Raw genomic sequence first — 18,386 nt, forward strand, 5'->3', positions numbered from 1 at the left:
CTGCTGCCTAACTTGTAAGGGAGTTAGAGATCTGTGTGCGGTCAGCCTTGTCTTCAGCTGCAGTCTTCAAAGTAACACATTTTTTCCAAGCTTCTCTTTTTGTCAATACAAAAAGCAAACCTCATTCATTTTATATACTTTATATGTCTATGTTTTGCTATGTCAGGAGCTTGATGTTCTAAGTGTATACATGGTATAATAGACTTCATGTCTGGCAAGCATTTTACAGATATTCACTAACTAATCCCAACACATCCTTCTGAAGTAGGCAAATATAATAATGGCCCTTTTTATAGTGGTGAAACTCAGGCATATTTTGTCTGTCTTGTATCTCAAGCTTTATAAGTAAAATAGAACCTCAGTTACACTTTGGGAATGAAGGTGGTTCATAACTCTGAAATGTACCTAATTCTGAACAAAATGTTACAGTTCTTTCTGAACATTGACTTAAAACAGCTTTGAAACTGTACCATGCAGAAGAAAAATGCTTAATTTAAATGAAACAGGCACAGAAACAGTTTTCTTACCATGTCAAATCTTTTTTTGAATTTTCTTTCAAATAGTTTAACATAGAACTGTACTGTATTTGCTCTTTTTGTCTGCTATCTAATCGCATACTTCGGGTTCCAAATTTGGCCAGTTAGTTCATAACTCTGTTTTGTTGTAGTTAGGGAAAAAATTGTCTGCTGGCTGGTAACAGGACCTGTTGTCATGACTCACTGTAAAATCAAGCACATTCCAGAAGCAGGGAGAACCATATGCATTGCTTCTGTGAAGGGAAGAGAACTGCAGGTCAGAGCATGTTGGTGTTGAATAGTCAAGATGGTATTCAGGGCAGAGAAAGAGCAATCAAGAATAGACCAGGCTGTAGAAATGCTGTCTGTTAGCTCTGTAGCAGGAGCAGTGGCTCACACTTTGGTTTATATAAGCACATATATAATGTGCACTAATATGTTTTTTTTATTCATAATGCTCATGCAAAAACACCACAGAATGTTTCAAAACAATGTAGTCTCTACTTGTCATTTTTAGAGTTTATTAGCTCTGCACACCTTCTCAGTGTCTTACATACATGCGCTAATTAATCCTCTCAACAGCCCTTTCAGAGCTGAAAGAATAATTATCTACATTACACCACACCCTTCTGGACCTGCAAATACAAGTGAATTATATTAATTTAATCATTGCAGTGATGTGGATAGAATTCAAAGATGAAGTGGCTCAGAAGTGAAGGAGGTGGCTATGGTTAAATTTGGGGGAGAAAGGACTATCAGAAAATGGAGATCTAAGGAGTAAGAATGTTTGTTAGAATGAGATAGAAGTTATGGGCTATGGATAAAAGATGTCAGCTAGCTACAGAGGATGCTTTTGCAGATAGTGGTGGCAGCCAACAGGCAAGATGAGTGGCGAGAAATTCTGCTGGTGAACTGGAAAATAAGGGGAGATAAGGTCAGAGATGGAGAAGATTTTGTCTTTAAGGAGACTAGAGAGCCAAAGCCAGAAAACCAGAGGATAGTGAACTTACTGCTGAAAAGAATTGTAATCAAAATAGTATGTTCACAAGATTAAGAAAGGGTAAAATCTTGTTCCCCACACCCAAAGTCACTGGAATGCTTAATGAATTTGGAAAAGGCACATTTTAATTTGGCGCTGCTTTCGTTTGATCTAAGAGCTTTAGGAAATGGTTCTTCTTTTAAAGAAACAGTTTTATATTACGTCAGAGTGGCCAATTTTTAGAATGGCTTTAACCAGACCTCACTCTCCCTGTTGTACAGTATGGCCTCAGTTTCCAAAGACCTTCACAATGAGGATACGTCTAGATTAAGTTTTATTTTCAAATGGAGGTATGCAAATTCAGTGCTAATTTGCGTATCTTCTTCCGATCGCTTTTTCGAAAGTGAGTTTTTCGAAAGCGAAAGTAGTTTGTACCCTTTTTTTTTCGGGAAAAGCCCCCTTTTTCAAAAAACTGTGTAAATCTCCTTTTTTTTAGGAAGAGCGGGGTTTTTTTCGAAGAAGGGGTTTTTCTCCGAAAAAAAGCATCCAGGCTACTTTCACTTTTGAAAAAGCAATTGGAAGACGATATGCAAATTAGCACTGAATTTGCATATCTCTTTTCGAAAATTAAACGTAGTCTAGATGTACCCTGAGTGAGCAGGGCTACACGTGGACAGCCTCATTCACACCTACAAAAATTCACAGTGGAGAAAACAAGAAGTTGCAGAGTTTCTGAAGTGATGCACACGTGGCAAGTATTGCATGTGTAATGGGAAAGAATCCTTTGGACTTCAGTTGCCCGTAGAGTTAGGCCTATAGTGACAAGGTGTGCAGGTCAACACACTAGTCCATGTAGTCTGACACCTCATTATGCAGGGTATAAACAACTTGTTTTGGTTATTCCATTCTCTCAGTAATGCATAGGAGCTTCTTAGCCTCCTAAATGTCTTGTGCCATGGAAATATCTTACTCAGCTCCCTGATCACTCTTCAGTCTCATTCCTACATTCTTCTACTACTAGATTTTTCTTTTCAGTGGAATGTGCTCTGGGCATATGAACAAGTCCTTACAGATGCAGTGTGTAATTCAGGGGTTCTCAAACTGGGGCTGGTGACCCCTAAGGGAGTTGCAAGGTTTTTATACAATGGCTTGTGAGTTAGTTGTCAGCCTCCATCCCAAACCCTATTTCACCTCCAGCATTTATAACAATCTGAAATATAAATGTGTCTCATTTATAATGGGAGTCACATTCAGGAGCTTGCTCTGTGAAAGGGGTCACCAACATGAAAGTTTTGAGAACCACTTTATAACCAACGAAAGATGGTTTTACTTTGTCAAGCATTTTATTAGAAAATTACTGTAAAACCAAATGTAGATAAATAGAAGGTGTTGCTCCCCCCACCTTCCCCCCTGCCGCCGCTGCTCTCATTGGCCAGCATTCCTCCTTGCAGAGCCCGTGGACCAGATGCAACCAGCAGCTTACTTTGATCTGGCCCATAAGTCTTGGAGCTTCCCTCCACCCCCCGCAGTGTCTAGTCAGTGTGCCAGTTATGTGGGGATGGGGAGCCCTGAGGCCAGATCAAGCCAAGCTGCTGGCTGCAAGTTCCCCATCCCTGATTTAAGGGGAGAATGATACTAAATATGAACAACAGTTTTAGGAGGATTACTTTAAAAATCTCTACTAGATATTGTCTTTGAAAATATATAAATCCTTAGCTTGCTGGGCATCTCAAGAAATTCTTGATCCCTGTTGTAGCTAATCCTTAAAGAGTTATCATAGTTTTCTACAATGTGCCAGTTGTTTCTGCCAATGTGTTTCAGTTGCTGTGTGTGTATGGGCTGGGTGGCTTGTGCAGATTTCAGGGAATGAGCCGGTATTCTGATCACTTAGTTCCCCATGTCCCTGAGAAAGCTGATTGAGGCAATTAGATAAATCAGTCAGGCTGATGGGCTAATTGGCTCTTTCTCTCATCCAACCCCTCAGCCCAGCCTGATGAAGAAACACAGAACAAAAGTGTGGAGGGGGGCGGGGGAGACAGGGCCAGCTGAGCCCTGTCTCACAGAAGTGTGAGGAAAGAGACAACTGTTCCTCTCAGATCCTGCAGAGAGGGCTGAAAACGGAGGATATTGTAAATCACCTTTTGACAGCAGTGGCATTGATGGAGGGAACTCATATAAATGGCACTGAGACTGCACAGCCAGTGGAGTCGGCAGTTTCTGTGGAGCAGGACAGGAGCGAAGGCAAAGTCTCGTTACATGGTTTCATAGCTGACTTACTTTGAGCTATAAGATTTACCTGACGTTGCCCGGGTCTTTAACTCATTTTTTGTTTTTCTTCATTTAAATCATTGCTCTGGGATTAGGCTGGGAGTTTGGGGTTCGGTGTGCAGGCTGCCCCAGAGAGAGAAGACTGCCCCAGCCCTCTCACCGCAGCAGCTTGGGGCCTGGGGAGAAGCGCCTCTCCCTGGCCACAGCAGCTCCAGTGAACACAGCTGGGGGAAGGGTGCATGTCCCCCAGCTAGGTCAGTTCCAGGTTCATCTGACCCCTGCACTTCCCAGCCAGAGTGAGGAGGGAACAGCCAGCAATATTCCCATATGAATTGGCGGGCAGAGGGGAAGCTTCAGCCTCCCTGCCCCCATAAAAGGTGCTGGGGGGGCAGGAGGTTCAAGCCTGAGGCAGTCCCAGATGGAGGCAGGGGAAGCACCCCCAGCCAGCCCCTTCTACCTGCCTGGTGATTCTGTCTCTTTTCTGTATGGTTTTATGAGAAGAAATCCCATTTTCCTGGTACAACCAAACCCTGACCTTGCTTTAAGTAATGGTAAGAGGACACTATATGCCGAATGTGGTGGTCCTAGCTCTTACTGTTTATGAGGAGTGCTTGAATAGAGACTCACAAACAGACACGCTCTCTCAAATATATCTCTATTAACAAAAAATGTCCTGTGGAACGACACTCTGCATCCCTCCTCCATGGTGGCCCTGCCCCAGGAGCCCTGACCAAGTGACCGCTCTGTGAAATTGAAATGGGGCAGTGGCTCCATCCCCACGTGTCCCCTGGAGCAGCATCCACCTGCCTCTGGGCCCTACCACCTGCCTGCCCAGCCCACATGCTTGCCATGCAGCTTTGCTCTGTGTGGCCTGGGCTTGGCCACAGTGTTTGGGGGCTGTAGGTCTCCCCCCAAATGAGCAGCTCTGGCATGTGTTGGTAACCCAGGAATGGCTGACGATTGAAGGTTGCGAGCAGGTGGGATGGGTTGAGAGGGTTTGGATAGAGGGGCCCATCCAGGGGTGTGGTGAGGTGGGAGTGGAGAAGGGTGCAAGTGACTTGGGGCCATGGCGAGCACAGCTGGGCTCAGTGCAAGATTAACAGGCTCTCTGGCTGCAAAAACAGGAAACGGGGAGGGATGGCGAGCGTAGCGAGCAGCCCCCTAGTACTCTAATAGTAACATAGTAACATTGTTCCAATTTTCCAATAAAACCAATAATATTTTAGATCCTGTGCCCCCTGTTGCTTCATTAATGTCCAAAAAAGACCAGGATACCACAATTAAATATCCATTTGTAAGATGCTCTTTCAAGAATATATTAGTTTTAAACCCTGTGTTTTAGCACTTTGGGGTAGCTGATTAGTCTACAGATGTACATGCCTTGTAGTAAGAAAAGCAGATTGAGTTCAAACAGGCTTCTCATGTCAGTGTGTGCTAGTCCTGGGAAGTATAAGGAACAGAATGAGACATTTTTATTACGGTGCTCCATTCCTGGAACTAGAGTTAATGTTTTGTTAGACTTCTGTTATAAAACCATATTACTTGGGATTATAGCTTTGCAAATACATACGTATATGTATAATATGTACCTGGTGTTCAGGCTTGACATGTGGACACCTAATCCAAATCCTGAACACTAGAGTTCATAAAAAATGTATATGTAATAGTTTCAACGTGTCTTTTCTTGGAGTGGTAAGTGAATTTAGTCCTGAAGAAAAATGCTAGGTTGGCAGTTGAAACTGAAGTCCTCTGTTTATGCCGTGAACTTGTCCAACACAAGCAGTAACAGTATGAGCTTCTCTGAAATGTCCTGCTTCTTGGATCCTGCCTTGCCTCAGCTCTTTCATCAAGGGTTAACAAAGCAGCTGAGTCTTGATAGCTGTACAATTTTTGGCCTTTCTGAGACTCATCCGGGCTGCTAATTAGGGTGTATGATGGTATAGATACAGCTAACTGTAGTTTTTGATGGGTGCTCCTGTCCTCCAGGAACCAGATTGAGATGTCATGTATGTCACTTAGCAGCTTGTGGACAGTAATGACTCTTGATTAATATAGGCCGTGTCCAGATCCAGGCTGGTGACATAGAAATGAAAGGCTTGTTATCCTTCTAAGTGTGGTTTTTGTCCCATCTAGTGTCACTGAAACTATTTACTGAGAGAATGAGTCTGCTTTATAGCCTTAGTTACTAGCCAGCTGACTTTTAGCTCATGTGGTAAAGGCTCATATACTAAGCATAAGAGAGAGGTCCCAGGTTTGATTCCACCCACCTCTGACTGAGGACTGTCAGCATTAAAATTGCACATCTTCCAAGTCCTCTGGCTGTTGAGGTCGCACATTCTTTGAGCAATGAGACATTGTTCTTTCCAAACTGTGGCATACAGGAGGTGTAGAAGGCTGCACACTGTCCTGCACTCTGGCCCATTGTTGACAGAATGTAGGGTTGTCTATGAGAGAGAGAACCCAGATCATTATCTGTTGCACCAATTAAACCAAAAGGAAAGGAATGCATTTTGGGCTGGTTCACTTGCAAATCCCTCATGAACTACTACAGCTTTCCTGCTACTTCTCCTTTTTCATCCCTAGTAATCAGTTCCTCTCATACCATCCCTAATAAGCATACAGTCTTCTCCTCCTATTAATACTACCATTGGATATGCCTCTGTTTCTGATGAGGAAAGAGTGTCTTTCTCCCTCCTTCTCCTAATGCAAATTCCTGATCTGTAACCCTGCCTCTTATTCATTCAGACTCAAGTGAATGCACTAGATTTTTTGTTCTTTAGAATGGAAGCATCGTAACTGCTTGGGGACTGCTAAGCAGGTAGGGATAACTAGCTGAACCACATTTCCCTAGCATCTTCCTTGGGTAAATTACTTTCTGCACGGAAAGAAGATTTTTAAGGATGGGCAGCTCTAGTCAGGAGATTCTTTTTCATTGGATTTGAACAGGTGCAACATTTCAAGCAAACAGACCTGTTATCAGATGTCAAAGTGAGTAATTACACTTTGTCATGACTTAGCTCTCTGTCAGCTTAATATGAGACAGTGTGTGAATTGTGCTGTATCAAGTCATGCTTAACATGTTGATAAGCCAAAGATTAAGAACACACAAAAAAAAGGTTTGTTTTTACCTTGTTAACCTTTTCTTATTTATTTAAATGATTGGCTGCTGTTTTCGTTTTGGCTTCATTCTGTCATGATGTGGCCAATCTGCTTTACCACTAATAGTATTCAGTATAAATCAGGCTTTGTCTCTTTCAAAGATGTGATATAAATAGTTAGTCCTTTTAGCATACAACTCTACTGCATGAAACAAACTAGAGCTGTGTTCTTCTCAAGAGTTTTGAGGATATTTTTAGAGACAGATAAAAACAGAGGAAATAACATGGTCTATTAATTTAGTATGGTATTCACTATGGTTGTTATGGTCTCTCTCTTTTTCCCTAAGCCTCGCAAATAGAACCTCATTTCACTTGTATATTGTCAGACTGCTTAAACAAGAATCATTGTGATTGTTTTTTAATAAACTGATAGATAAAATATATATAATTTCATACCATTTTAGCATGTATTCTCTGGTGATTTTGGCAGGTAGCTGGAGGCTGTAAATATTCCATGTAAACACATGCATGCCTGATCTTCCATTTAGGGTATTGTACATCATGGTCTGGTGGATTGAGTTTGGGAACTTGGGAGCAAACAATTCCTAAATACTAATCCCAACTCTGAGAGTGATTCTCAGAATGTTCTTGGGCAATCATTTATTCTTTCTCACTTTCCCCATTTGTAAATTGGAGGTTATGCTTACGTAACTTACAGGGATCTTTGTCTGAAACCTAATTAGCTATAGTTTGTCCATTACTTTGGAAATACAAAGTTCTGCACTTTAAAAGGTTTGGATAATTTTAAACAGTGGTTTTCACAGGCAAAGCCACTTGTTTTTTAAATGTGGAACTTCTCCCAGAGGCTATAGGGAGGCCCACTTTGGAAGGGCGAAAAATTGTTTGGTAACAAATGGAGTTTTAAAAATAATAGTATTACCTTAGAGCAAAGGGACCCTTTTCTCTCTAGAACTGCTGTTAAATAATCAAGCAAAACTGTTGAAAGCACTAATGTCTAGAACAGGGGTGGGCAAGAGGTGGCTAGTGGGCCCACCAATCTGCCAGATCCGTCTTGCAGCCACCTCCCAACATCCTTACTACAGAGTGGGGCAGCTGCTTTAAACATCAGGCTATTAATTGCTCTGCAAGATGTGCAGGGAGGAGAAAGCTTTGTGTGCTGTCCCCGCCCCCTAGCAAAATCCCCAAGCTCCCATTGGCCAGTTTTCAGCCAATAGGCGCTGAGAAATCTTGCTAAAGGCAGGGGCAGCAAATGAAGCCTCCTCACTCCTTCCCTCATAAGAACATAAGAATGACCATAGGGCTTATTTAGACTATGTGGAACAGTTGAAAGGGGATATGCAAATTCTGTGGGAATTTGCATATCTTCTGATTGCGCTTTCAAAAGTGAAAGTAGTTTAGACACAGCTTTTTCGGTGAACCCCCCCTTTGTTGAAAAGCCGCTTTTCCTCCAAAAATGAGGTTTATGCAGCTTTTCAACAAGGGGGGGGGATTCGCTGAAAAAGCCACGTCTAAATTACTTTTGCTTTCGAAAGTGCGATCTTTCGTGTAGTAGATAAGCTCATATTGGGTCAGACCAAAGGTCCATCTAGTTCAGTAGCCTATCTGCCAACAGTGGCCAATGCCAGGTGCCCCAGAGGGAGTGAACCGAACAGGTAATGATCAAGTGATCTCTCTTCTGCCATCCATCTCCACCCTCTGACAAACAGAGGCTAGGGACACCATTCCTTACTGATCCTGGCTAAAGTCATTAATGGACTTAACCTCCATGATTTTATCTAGCTCTCTTTTAAACCCTGTTATAGTCCTAGCCTTCACAACCTCCTCAGGCAAGGAGTTCCACAGGTTGACTGTGCACTGTGTGAAGAAGAACTTCCCTCCCTCACTGTGCTGAAGCAGAGCCATGTGGAGCAACCCACCCAGCACACAGGCACAGAGCCTGCAGAGTTGTTGGCTGGGAGCCCCCTAGGTAAGCGCCTCCCAGCCAGAGCCTGTCTCTCACACCCCAGCCCTTTATCCCCCCAACCACCTGCCCCAGGCCACCACCCAAACCTCTGTATCCCCTCTCTCAACCTCCTCCAGGTCTCAGTTCCCTCCCAAGCCCTGCATCCACTTTCCCCCCCTTCTCCCAGGTCACAATTTCCTTCCAGACCCTGTACCCCCTTCCCCACCCCTCCCCCAATCCTCTCCTGCACCCCTAACTTCTCCCGGACTCTATACCACAAGTCCCTGCACCAGATCATAACCCCCTTCTGCACTCCAGTTTTCTATCCGAAGCTCCCTTCTACATCCCACCTTCTGTCCTAGACCCAGCACCTCCTCCACCAAAGTGCGGCTCTATATCCAAATCTTGGAGTGGCCGGCCGCCCATTAAAAATTATTGCCCACTCCTGGTCTAGAACAAATATAGGGAGTAGCCTTACAGGTAGAATTGTCTTATGATTACAGAAGAAGAACAGGAGTAAGGAGACCATCCTTTTGTTTCTGAATATGCTACTCATTTCCCTATTTGTAAAATGGAGACAGTAATAATTACCTACCTTTGGTAAAATGCTTTGGGAATCTGGATAGAAGGTGCTACAATGTGTTGTTGAGATAAACAGGATGAACCTCAAGTTAACATACCGGGTCAAGTGCTTTGGAGAAAATCTAATGACTGAGCAGACTGAAATAGCAGTGTTTTTTTCTGAATACTATTTTGGCCAAGCACTAAGGCCCCGTTAGCTAAACAAGAAGCTAGATCACAAACAGCCTTGTTTTAACATTATACATGCACACTGTATGTACTGTTATCATATATGGTGAACGGTTGCTACCAAGTTTGATATACAACAAATAGGTTTGCTTTAGCAAACAGCTGGTAATTAACATTTTTTGGTGTTTCAGAGATGAACGGAATCAGTCTATCATTGTAAGTGGGGAATCTGGAGCAGGAAAGACGGTCTCTGCTAAGTATGCCATGAGATACTTTGCCACTGTTAGTGGTTCTGCCAGTGAAGCAAATGTTGAAGAGAAAGTACTGGCTTCTAACCCTATCATGGAGGTAAGAAAGCTGATGCATCATCTCATCCTATATGTTTACTTTCTGCTACTACTGTTGATAGCTACAACAAACACTTAATGAACAGAAATACAAGTGATTTTTTTAAGGCATCAAAACACTGGATGAAGATAAAATTTACAAGGATTTGCGTAATCTCATTTCTTTTTTTCTCTGACCCAGAAAGGGCTCTCCAACTTGAGATGTCTTTTTCTCATTGTTCAGGTGGAGGTGGAGAGCAGAAATGATGTGACAAATTCACTATAAGAAAGTAGCTTGATAACTCTGATTTTTCACATGGCTAGCCAAATGAGTGTGGAGGAGGAAGTGGGGAGTGTAGATAAAATCCACAAAGGAGTTAATATCTATCTTTTCCCCCTCCTCACCCATAGGATCTCCATTGTGTTTACTGGAAAAAGTTTGGGTGTATGGTGTAAAAGTTCAGATTTATGGGATATAACCCTTGTTGGGAAGGCAGAGTGAAAAAAAATCTACTTACATGTGCATGAAACACTGATTCTCATGCTAATAAAATATTTATAATAGAAAATAATTCACTTTGCTGTGTTTGATCTTGTTATAATGTTGAGGAGAATTCCCTTCCTTGAACCAGTGCCCTGCTAACTAACTTGCAGTGGACTTCAACCCTTTGTTCTTCTTGCCCAGAAGCAAGAGTGCTGACAATATATTGTAAAAGAAACATGTAATTTCCCTATTGCTGCAGGATAAGTGTTCTACAAACAGATGTGAGGACAACTGAAAAATCAAGATCTCATGATTTAGTAGTAGTTCTTAATAATTGTCCTCATCTGTGTTCCCACTTAGCTGTATTTCTCATTTTGCCAGCAAAATTGTCCTGTACTTTCAGATTGTATCTTAAGTATTGGTCAGTAAAGGAACTACAGTGAAACATGGGGAGAAACAAATATTGGGGGACTTCCTTAAAAGAAATAACTCTGCAGAAAATATGTGTACATAAGCTGTTTGTCTTGAAAAAGTAGAACTCCATGCTTGGAGCACTTGATCACTCAGTTGATACTTCGTATCCATGTTACATCGAGGGAAGATATTTCAGGGTGATATGCTTTTCAGAGGCACACAGTTAAAATATGTGAAATTACATAAACATTAACTCTTGATGCAAATGATGCCACCTTTTTCTTTTTCCAGTATTTTTAAAAATAAACTTGTTTTATTCCTTCTTTCCTCCTTGCTTAAGCACTTCTTGACACCCCAAAAGCACAGATGGCGCTATAGCTGCCCTAGCACAACTGTGGCACATGTGGTTTTGATGTGTTCTCTCATAAGGTAATTCTGCCTGGTTTGCGGTGCTGTGTGGCATTTCAAAGCAAAATCCGGTGGCTCAGTAACCCTGGGGATGCCAGCTACACTCTGTTCCAATTGATCTCTGCTCTTATAATGACTTAAAGAACATAAATTTGCTCAGGGAGTTTTAAAATCTGCCTTGGCTGAGTCACTCACTGAGAGAGAAATGGAAATGCATTTTGAAATAGAACAGAAAAGAATTAGCCCAGGTTTAATCATTCATAGGGAGTGAGAAGAATTTTAACCAGTTTCATGACTCAGGTGCATGTGTGTTTTTGTACTATATTGACAACTTTACTTCAAAGGGTTGAATTATAACACAAGCCAGGCTCTAAGCCACTAGTGTTTGGGGTTTTATGGGTCTGAGCGAGTAGTACATATGGGAAGAGAGCAAACCACAAAGAGGAGTAAAAAATGGCAGCAGAGGTGAAAGAACTCTCATGGTCAGGGCTGGCCTTACCATGACGTGAACTGAGGTGGCCGCCTCAGGTGCCAGACTGAGGGGGGAGAGCACCGCTAGGACCCCGAGTGTAGAAATTGTGTCTGCTGCTGGTGCATATGTATTCTCTAAATGCACAGAGATGGTGGAGTGCCATGAGAGGAGTAGAAGAGGAAGAAGGCAGAATTGAGATCTTTCAAAGTTTTGGCCCAAGCGAGGGGACGTGGGGGGCATCATTTGAGCTCCCCACCTCAGATATCAAAATGTTGTGGGCCAGCCCTGCTAATGGTATTCGCTATGTACCAGCGCTCTGCACAATTTAGACTAAAATATGAAGAAATTACTAATCAGTCACCTGAGTTATTTTGCTGCTTTACTTGGGCTAAAATCTTAAATGAAGAAATCTCCCTTTGAAAAAATAAAATTAAATGCAGTCAAACTGACCACTAATTAAGTGTGCAATTTTAATTTCCAAGGCAAGGACATTTAAAGTGAAGACTAAAGATTGTGACTCTCCATCTTTAACTATACAAATTCCAGTGCTATGCTTTTGACTTTCTAAACTGTAAAGGATAGCATCAAACCTCCATAGATTAAATTGTGACTTCCTTTTAAAACTATGACAGTTGGGTCAAGGACGTCCTCTAGATTCTACGCACCTTTTGAGTTTTTAAATCCATTATGCCATTGCTGGGATTTTCTTTTGTTTTTATAAATCTGCAGTTTCATTTAAGTAGGATCTAGAATAGCCAAAATAGCATTTTGAACGGGGGAAAATATTCCTAATTGTTTGGTTAATTTGAAACAGGAAGAAGTCAGCAATTGCCAAATGAAAAGGTACAAAATCGTAACGGGAATGCTATGCTATTTTTGTGTTTTTAAACTTGCATCCTAAGCAGTGGAGCTTTGGCAACTATATAATTATTCATGGCACAGTACTTCTGACACTGACCTAGTTTATTTTTATTTACTAAGTACTCCATAATGGCTACTGATTAATTAAATAATGTGCATTGCTCATGACTTTTAAAATGCTTGTTATTTTGTAATCAATAACTATAACCCTCTGTAAATATGTAACTATTGATTCTTTAAAAATATGTTTACTATTTATATAACCTAATACAGTTCTGAAGGCAATATTTTCATTCATTTACAATGTAAGTACAAGGTATAGTTCGACAATTTTCTAAAACTTACTGTGGTCTCTACAATGTCCATGATTCCAATGACTTTTTAAAATTACATTTTTTTTTACAAAATGTCTGTTTTTGAATAACAGATTTTATACATGTAAAACCTTAGGGCCTTAGAGTATATGAAGGAGGAATTAATAATTTCTAAGGGATAAGTGCCCACTGCAGAGCAGTAATAGCTATCTTGATAAAATATTAGTATTATATAATTATTCACATAGCAGTAATATGTTGAAACAGCAGCATTTTTAATAATTTAAATGCTCATAGCCCTATATGTCAATCAAGACCAGATTTTTAGAATTGTAAAGCATTATTTGCTGCTGCTGTTATTAGTAACCTTTGTGGTAAGTGCAAATGTAGATGACCATATAGACATCCATATATTATCCTGGGTGTGCTATTGCTATAAGTGCATACTCTTACTAGATGTTTAGCTCCTGGTTACTGTGCAGTACATGTGGTAGTGTGCAAAGAATTTTTGGTCTTTTGTTTTCAGAGCTCAAAATCTAACACACACAGATGTTGAACAGTTGCTATTTGGTCCTGGCTTTTCTTGTTTTCCACACTTCTTATTTCAGCACAAAGTTTCTGCGGAGTGGCTACCTGAACTGGAAAAATAGCTTTGTATTCCATAGTTACACTATAGTTGAGTATTATATCGAATCCTGCCAAACATAACATCTTAAATGCAATAGAATTTCAGGGAAAAAAAAGAAATGTTGTGTCTAAAGGTAATTACTCCATATGCTGCTCCTGCACAGACCTTTACTGAAAGCAGGTAACCCTAGTAACTTCTAAATGGTTAACTGCTGCATAATAAGTAATGTGCTTTGCCCGTGGGAAAGAAGAAAGTGCTTGCCTCTGTCTCCGCTTCATCTGCATTATAGATCTTAATATTCCATTTAGATGATGTGATAGTCTATTGAGAATTCCCCTCTTGCCTTACAGCAGTGAAGGTGTTAACTGTAAAAGCAAAAAGGTTGTCGTAAAAGTCAGAGATGGAATAAAACAATTTTGGGCCTGAACCACCAATAACTTCAGGCTTCTTGTGCATGCTGGCTGAGATTGAATCACACAACTGCAGGCACTGCCCTTGTGCCCAATCTTCCACTGTCTCTCTTCAGGATATATTGTGATATGACTTGAGGTTTTGAGATGCACAACAATCCTTTCCTTATAAAAAGAGACCACTAGTTTTAACTTAGAGTGTGACAGATGATTATTTTCTTTGCAAAATGACTCCTGCTATTACCTTTTTGTCTCTCTTAGTAACAAATTAATCAGACTTAACCCCAACATCACAAAACAAGAAACACAATCAGTCTTGGAAATTATCCTTTAGTCTGTCCATAACAGTCTGAAAATTTCTTAACAGAGTAACATAAACATGAAAATGCATATGGAGGTGCTTCTACCATATCATGGCTGAGTATTGATGCCAGATGGCATTACTATGTGTCTTTATGCTTAGAGAGACACTCTGAAGAATTAAAACTGCCCAGCTTGTCTGATTTGACTGTTGAACTAGGAAATATTCTCTATGCATGTGTATAATAGCACTTGAATAGGAATGACTGCTGCAGTGAAAGTTTTGAAAATCAGTTTCTTGAAAACCTAGTTTTTTCCACGTGCTCCTAACTTTCTGGAAGAAAAAGGTCACCTATCAGCTAGGATGGTTTTGCAGGCATGCACATTTGTGTATCAGCACGTTACACAAGCACACAAATGGCTGGGAGCACCTATAATTTAGATATATTTCTGAATAAGTAAATGGCTCCTTAAAGTGAGCTTAGGCATTTTCTGAAGCCCAGTTCAGAAAATCCAGCTTTGTAGACCAAAGGCCTGATCCTGCAAACCTACTTCACATAAACTCTTTTGCACAAATAGGTCAAGAAGTAGCAAGAGAGAAATTGTAACTGAGGATTTATAAAGTTTATAAAATGTGCTGTACTATCCAAGAAGTAGTGTATGCTTTTTTAAAAAGCCTTCTTTGGTCCTTAGGAGTATTGCATGTATTATATTCTGGAATGTGGAAACTTTCACTATACCTGTTGTTCTTATAGAGCACTCACTGTAGACTAGTCCTAGTATGTGAAATCTACCCACAAAGTAAATATGCTGTAACAACATATCTGGGACACTAATTTTTTGGAAATATAACTGATTATTTATTATATATTATTAACTATGCAAATTGTAGATGGTTTGCTGGGTAATACGATTATTTTAGGCAGAACTGTAGTGATGATGTGCAATACATATTATCATCGCTATGGTCTCCACAAGCCCTTAAAAAGACTATCTTTGTGACAATGAATATTTTATAAGAAGTTTTATTCAGCTGAAAAAATTCCAAATCCTTTGAGGGTTATAAGGGTTCTTTTTTGAGTTGAAAAATCCAGCTGTGAAGGTTGAAAGCATTTCTATTTTGGCCAGTCCTATATATTAGTAAATCTTATATATTAGTAAGTCCTATATATTAGTAAATCCTTTGGTCATCTGAAGAAGTGGGCTGTGCCCACGAAAGTTTATGATACCATCTACATGTTTTGTTAGTCTTTAAAGTGCACCAGACTATTTGTTGTTTTTTTGTTTTTCATGTTATAGACTAACTCGGCTACCTCTTTGAAACTATATATTAGTGTTAATGGAGCGACCCTGCTGTAAGTTTGCTATAACCCTAGGAAGTTGCTTCCCTACTAGAAGAAAAGCACTCACTATTAAGTTTTTGCTAATTTTGTGTAAACAGCATTATTGATGTGATTTAATATTTGTGAGCCATGTAGGAAAACAGACAGGTAAGAGAATTTCCAGGAGGTATTAAATCTGTATGTATTTTTCCCCTAGTCCATCGGAAATGCCAAAACCACAAGGAATGACAACAGTAGTCGTTTTGGAAAGTACATTGAAATTGGTTTCGATAAGAGGTACCGAATCCTTGGTGCTAACATGAGAACTTATCTCTTAGAAAAATCAAGAGTGGTATTTCAGGTAACACTGATACAATGTCTTATTGTGTTTACGTGATTATATAAAAAATTCTCTTGCCAGCCAGTGTGAGCCATCTCTCAATTCTAAGAGGTCCCAAGTGTCTGGCAGCAGTAATATAACATCAAAGGAGGAGAGAGACAGCTTTTAAGTACATCAATCCATTATGCTTATAAATCTCTCTATATAGCAATATGAATATACTATAAAGGCAGCGTACGTGTATGACAGTATTTTACAGTAATGTTTCAAAGCTCAACAGAACTGTGTATTCATGGAGAAAAACTATTGATGTTCATAAAGTTGCCACCTTATTCTCATTTAAATCCCTCCTTTAAAACTGACATCTGCCATGATACCTACAAATCACTCCCATCTGGCATTGATTATGAAATCTGTGATTTCTGTTTTTCTGCTCAGCTTGTTTGCTCTATTACCTCATCCTCCCAATCCATCCCCATCCTCTTTGCTTGCTTTAGTCCATTTCTTGTGTCCTGTCTAGTAGACTGGGAGACCTTGGGAACAAAACTGTTCTTTGTTCTTCTTCGAGTGCTTGCTCATGTCCATTCTAATTAGGTGTACGCACGCCGCGTGCACGGATTCCGGAGCTTTTTTCCCTTAGCAGTATCCATAGGGCCAGCAGGAGCCCCCTGGAGTGGCGCCGGTATACCGGTGCATATATACCCCTGCTGGCCCCTCCACCCCCTCAGTTCCTTCTTACGGCCCTGTGTCGGTAGCTGGAGCATGCTTCAGGCTGATAGCCTATCTCTTAGCAGCTTATTTCTTATCTGTTGTATTATAGTTCTAGTTGAAGTTTTTATCTAGTTAAGTAGTTGTTAAGTGTTGTAAATATTTAGTTAGATAGGGGAGCAGCGGAACCCTCCCATGAGGGGAGGGCATGCCAGGGCCCCAGGGCTTTAAACCCTGTGCTTCTTGCTCCAAACCTATGCCCTGTGGAGATCCCCACTCCAACTGCCTAAAGTGTCTGGGTGAGGCCCATCGAGCTGAAAGCTGCTCTATCTGTAAGAGCTTTAAGCCCCGGACCAAGAAGGAGAGGGACTCCCGGCTGAAACTCCTACTAATGGAGTCGGCACTGCAGCCTCAGAGCGAGGAGCAATCTCCCTCTGCCCGCAGCGCACCGTCGGCAGCACCCCCCTGTCGGACAACAAGGCACCGAGGCACAGATAGCAGTCCCCAGTGCCGAGGACCCCCAAGAGCTCGAGCGGACGCTCGGCAGAGAGGAGTGCCCAGAAGGTGCTCCCTAAGGAGGGGCACCTTTCTGCTAAGGCCTCCAAAAAGAGGCGCAGCCCGGACAGGGGCAAGAGCCCGGGGCAGCCCGTGGGGCTAGGAGAGGTCCATTGGCCCTCCACCCCAGAAGCTTTTGAGGCGGCCCGGGACCTCATCCACATGGCTGTAGATGAAGGAGAGGGCCCGGTGCCGCAGGAGCGGACCGCGCCGGCACCGGCCTTAAGTGCCTCCCAGCAGGCTATGGCCGGGTCGTGGGACCCTCTGGGCGAAGGGCAGGCCTCGGCCCAGCAGCAGTTTTTCCCGGTGCCGGGAAGAACGCCGGCACCGACCCTGGGACCCTTCCCGACGGCACCGGCAGCGGCACCGGGAGCGAGTGCGCTTGCGGCGCCGACGGCACCAGCACCGGTGCAGGGTCCGGTGCCGCAGACGGCCCCCTGGGCGATGCAGGGCCCCGCACCGTACTATGCGCTATCTGCGGTGTCACAGCAGGCGCCCCGCACGGTACCGAAGCTGATGCCTCTCCCGGCACCGATCCCTGCTCACACCCTGGGAGTGCCAACCCAGCAGCAGGGCGCGGTGCCGCTGCACATGACAGCACCGGAGGGTTATTTACCAGCCTATCAGATGCAGCTGGGCACGGTACCACTACAGCAAGGACCTCCACTTATGCCCCCACCGGCACCGCGTGCGGTGCACAGGGGCAAGCCATCGGTCATGGCAGCGCAGCGAAAGGTCCAGGCTTCATCGGCCCCTCCCTGGTCAGCATCAGAGTACTCTTCGGAGTCTGTGGCCAAATCGGTGGCATCAGCCAGGTCATCATACAGGTCATGGCCCCGTCATAGGTCTTGCTCATCGGTCAGATTATCTCACCAGGAGCCGGTGGACCAGCAGCAGTGGCAGGGGCAACCTCAGTGGGCATTCTGGACGCCCTGGGCATACCACCAGGCCCAGGGGCCTCCCCCTACGGGGCCGGCGGCAGGGTCATCCCGAAGGAGCAGCACCCCATCTGCCACCCCTTTGTCAGCTCCCCCGCCTGGAGACAGCTCGTCTATGGTGGCGATGCCAAGACCCCCGGTTATTGGTCAGGGGCAGGGGCTATGTCCCAGCCGGGCTCAACCTATATGGACATCTCTGCCCAGGGGGAACCAGGGGCACAGCTCAGCGAGGAGGAGGCGGTCCCCTCGAGGGAGTTCTCGTCATCTTCACCAGATGAGGCCCTGGCCGACCCCACGCCTCAGCCCCCGTCGATGGACTCCAGGGCGCACCAG

General features: G+C 42.9%; 1 protein-coding gene across 10 annotated transcripts in view; it reads left to right on the top strand.

The window, feature by feature from the left end:
- The window catches only part of MYO5A (myosin VA), a 186,419-nt gene that overhangs the window by 69,762 nt on the left and 98,271 nt on the right, over positions 1-18,386 (top strand). For all 10 annotated transcript variants that reach the window (XM_075897261.2, XM_089782019.1, XM_089782021.1 and 7 more), the window contains exons 5-6: positions 9,765-9,921; positions 15,730-15,873. In XM_075897261.2, coding sequence (XP_075753376.2) covers positions 9,765-9,921; positions 15,730-15,873 — 301 coding nt within the window. The remainder of the gene's footprint in view (positions 1-9,764; positions 9,922-15,729; positions 15,874-18,386) is intronic.

Source organism: Pelodiscus sinensis, chromosome 14 (genome assembly GCF_052426305.1).
Source record: "Pelodiscus sinensis isolate ZL-2025 chromosome 14, ASM5242630v1, whole genome shotgun sequence".
Classification (NCBI taxonomy): domain Eukaryota; kingdom Metazoa; phylum Chordata; order Testudines; family Trionychidae; genus Pelodiscus; species Pelodiscus sinensis.